Below are 3,618 nucleotides of genomic sequence, written 5' to 3'. Positions count from 1 at the left end.
AGAGAGAGAGAGAGAGAGAGAGAGAGAGAGAGAAGAGAGATTTAGAAAAACGTGGAATGAGTTGGTTTTTAAACTAACTATTGTTTAAAATAACATAAATAAACTTGTATGGGTAATGCATTCAGTTAACAGCGAATGTAGGATAGAGTATCTTTTATTTCTTCAATCTTAATTAGATTAAAAAAATATATATATCATATTATTATTCCAGGATGTTTACTATTGATGATGAAGGAATCATTAGGATCACTGATCTGTCAGCATTGAATAGTAGTACAGTTCACTTAGTTGCCGTAGCAACTGACACTGGTATTCCACCAAGACAAGTAAGAAAAATATATATATATTTTTTTAATAGTATTAATTTTTTATTTAGGTTAACATTTTTCAGTTGCTATTTCAGGATGAACGATTTTGAACCGGAAGGTATTAGATTGGACGAAAAATTCCCTTAATAAAATTTAATGATTGAAAATGAAGTTATATCTGTATTTTTTATGTAAAAGAATCAAGTGCAAATATAAATTTTTAAGAAAAATAGTATTGAATAATTTAGGCTTTTGTAGAGCTAATTTCTTAATCCATTTTTATTTCAATTATGGATGTAGACCGCACTCCCTTTTCAGAGCAAACACAGAAATAACAAAAAAATATTTTTTATCCTGAATGAATAATTTTCTTAGTAACCTGGTACAGATTTCATAAAATATAGAAATCAGCACTATACCAAGTATAAATACCAACCTGATGTGTAATAAAAAATGGAAATCAAATATTTTTTTATTTTACTTTCAGGCATCGGTTCCAGTGATAATACATCTTCCGGAGGCCATAGTATGGAAAAGTGGAATAGCAAACAATATGATTATGATGGCAATATTTGGAGCAATTCTCGGCCTTCTCGCTCTGATTATACTAGTCCTGATTGTCTATATTCACAAACAGTAAGTGAACTAATTAAATAATCATTCTTATATTGATTAAATATTAGGAAAATTATAAACTAATAGCTATTCTTTAATGATAGTAGGCAACCAAAATCAAAGAACCAGCTAGCTACCACGGCACAAGTCTTAAGTGCTATTGAGTCTGAAAAAATGCCACCAATGACTCGAGATTCAATGTTATTAGGAAGCGAAATGTCAATGCTTGATAATAATAATTTTAACGATGGTAATATGTCATTGAGGAATGAAAATATGACCTTCATATCAAACACTAATAACAAGAATGGGAAAGTTGAAAATCCAGTCTTTACCCAAAATGGAGGAACAACAGTCCCCAATAGCAGTTCGCAATATACTGCTACAGTCAAAAGTAAGTATAAAATTTATATTTAATCATTTCTATGAATATATTTACCATTTTTTAAATATTTTTATTAATACATGTACTAATAAAACTGACTTTGTTTTATTTAAATAAAATAATGATTTAGAAATAAACATTTAATTAGGTTAATTAAAAAGTGAGATGATCCTTAAAATATATTTTCTAATTATTCTTAACAAGCTAAAATCAAACTAGAGATGAATTTCGGTTGGGAAGAAAAAAAGTAATTATAAAAGCAGCCAGCAGATTTTTTGTTTTATAATATGAGTTTAAACTAAATATTCAATATTAAATCAAAATCATATTAATTCGCAACATCTTATGATATACTTTTTTCACAAGAGTTTATTTTATAATACAAGAACACCAGCATTAATTTAAAAAAAATTATAAAATTTTAGATAGGTTTTTATCATAAGAAATCTATTACAAAAAATTTCAGGTATAATGGCACGTAATACAAATGGTCGTATGTCAAATACAGCAAATCCCAAAAAGGCAGCCGCACCATCTCCTCCGCAGTTACCATCCCAACAGAGGCTAGGTGGAACTCTTCAGAATAGAGTCTGGCCACCAGGCTCCATTCCAAGGACAGTTAAGAAACTGAGCTGGGATGATGAGAGCGATTCGTCTCCAGGAGGAAACAAAGTAATAATGATTTAGTTTTATCTTATTAAGCTAGGAACAAATATCTTACATAGATTAGCTTTATAAAATAGAAAAGCAAAGTTTTCAACCAGCAATACAAAATTCTTACTTTGCCAGTTAATACACTCTTGAAATTATAATTGACTAATGAATCAACCATTAACAAATCTTCATAAAACCAATTTGGTCATATGCCCCAACTTTTGTAATGGGGAACAGCAAAAAAGTTAAGTATGAAAAAAATCAAATTCTAAATACAATACAATCATTGTCATTGTATCCACAATATCATAATAGTATTGAAATAAAATTTTAATTAAGAAAAAAATTAGTAATACTCTAATAATAGTGGCAATATTTGTTTATATTCATTATTTATAACATTTTTTATGTATTATTAGGTTGAAATTGACCCAGATGTAAGCGTGACGCCTCTCGGAGACATCAAAGCCTCAGAAAACATGAACTTAACAGTTTACTTTTAAAGAAAAGGGCATTTATAATTAAAAGTACTGAGTCGAAATAAGATGTAATACCATAAATAACATGTGATTAATAATATTGAATGTAGCACTTGTTCTAAATAGCTAAAAATAATGATCTTTTCCTGTTAAATCCAAAGAACTAAATTTCCAAGGAATTTTCAATCATGTTAACAATGACCCTTTTTTTAAGAAATTGATCAAACTGCTAACATAAAAAATTTTCATTTAAGAAAGTTATGAGAAATGGTCAAATTGGAAAATGAATACTCTACAAAACAAAACATTTAGTATTTACAATAAAATACAAGATTTATTTTTTTTATGCCAGTCAAATAATCACAATCTATAAGAGGCTTGTTAAAACATAAATAAGTGATAAGAATTTATGAAGGAAATTAAAGTATTTTATTTTGGAAACAATAAACAGGAAAGATCCTGAGTTAGATTACTTTAAATTATTGTTATAACCCCTAAACATAATTGTACATAAAAACCATTGTTATGTATTATACTTAAGCTTTATTTTAGTTACATCGAACAGTTGTTTTATTACACAGTTACATGCATATTTTTATAAAACTAAAAAAAAAATTGATACAACTGTACATAATATATTTTCTTTTTGAAAAAAAAAAAAAGTAGTGGAGAAGTTTCAAGTCATAATGAGAAATTGTAAATTTATTTTCTGAATATAAATCAACGAATCAAATAGTAATGTGTAAATTGTAAATAATATGATACAAATAAGTCATTGATTGTAAATCTCTTATTAATAAGATTCAATAAAATTTGTTTTGATTTAGATGTCAATTTATTCTTATTTTGAAAACTTTATTTCCATGAAGAAAATCACACATTATTACATCATAACCTAGGCCAACTTAATTTTTATGCTTTAACAAGGTCAGTGTTTTGTTATCCTTGGACTTATAGTTATGTCTTACCTGTAATCTTCAACATCCTGTTTCATGAATCCATCTATTATGATTGTTTAAAAGAATTACAAACAACTTAAAAAGATCTTCAGATCAACAACAAAACATTTTTCAAATTACATTATTGGGTTCTAAAAGTATAAAGCTTGCAGGAATACCAATGTCTGAAATATATATAAAAATTTTAGTCTCTCAATTAAATTTAATGTTTTTAAAAA

At 26.9% G+C, this 3,618-nt stretch overlaps 1 protein-coding gene across 3 annotated transcripts in view; it reads left to right on the top strand.

Annotated features, from left to right (window-relative positions):
* Cad96Cb (protocadherin Fat 4-like Cad96Ca) overlaps positions 1-3,193 on the top strand; it is a 194,479-nt gene extending 191,286 nt beyond the window's left edge. For 2 of the 3 annotated variants that reach the window (XM_067045823.1, XM_067045824.1), the window contains 5 exons: positions 212-326; positions 796-944; positions 1,028-1,317; positions 1,775-1,980; positions 2,382-3,192. In XM_067045823.1, the coding sequence (XP_066901924.1) occupies positions 212-326; positions 796-944; positions 1,028-1,317; positions 1,775-1,980; positions 2,382-2,465 (844 nt within the window). In that variant the 3' untranslated portion in view covers positions 2,466-3,192. Of the gene's footprint in view, positions 1-211; positions 327-795; positions 945-1,027; positions 1,318-1,774; positions 1,981-2,381 lie in introns of all 3 variants that reach the window. The other variant, XM_067045825.1, reaches the window with a different exon arrangement.
* The last annotated feature ends 425 nt before the right edge of the window (positions 3,194-3,618 follow it).

This window comes from Halyomorpha halys, unplaced genomic scaffold (genome assembly GCF_000696795.3).
Source record: "Halyomorpha halys isolate HHAL.00 unplaced genomic scaffold, Hhal_1.1 Scaffold71.1, whole genome shotgun sequence".
Lineage (NCBI taxonomy): Eukaryota > Metazoa > Arthropoda > Insecta > Hemiptera > Pentatomidae > Halyomorpha > Halyomorpha halys.
Note: the sequence above shows the minus strand (reverse complement) of the source record. Positions and strands in the feature narration are given on the sequence as shown.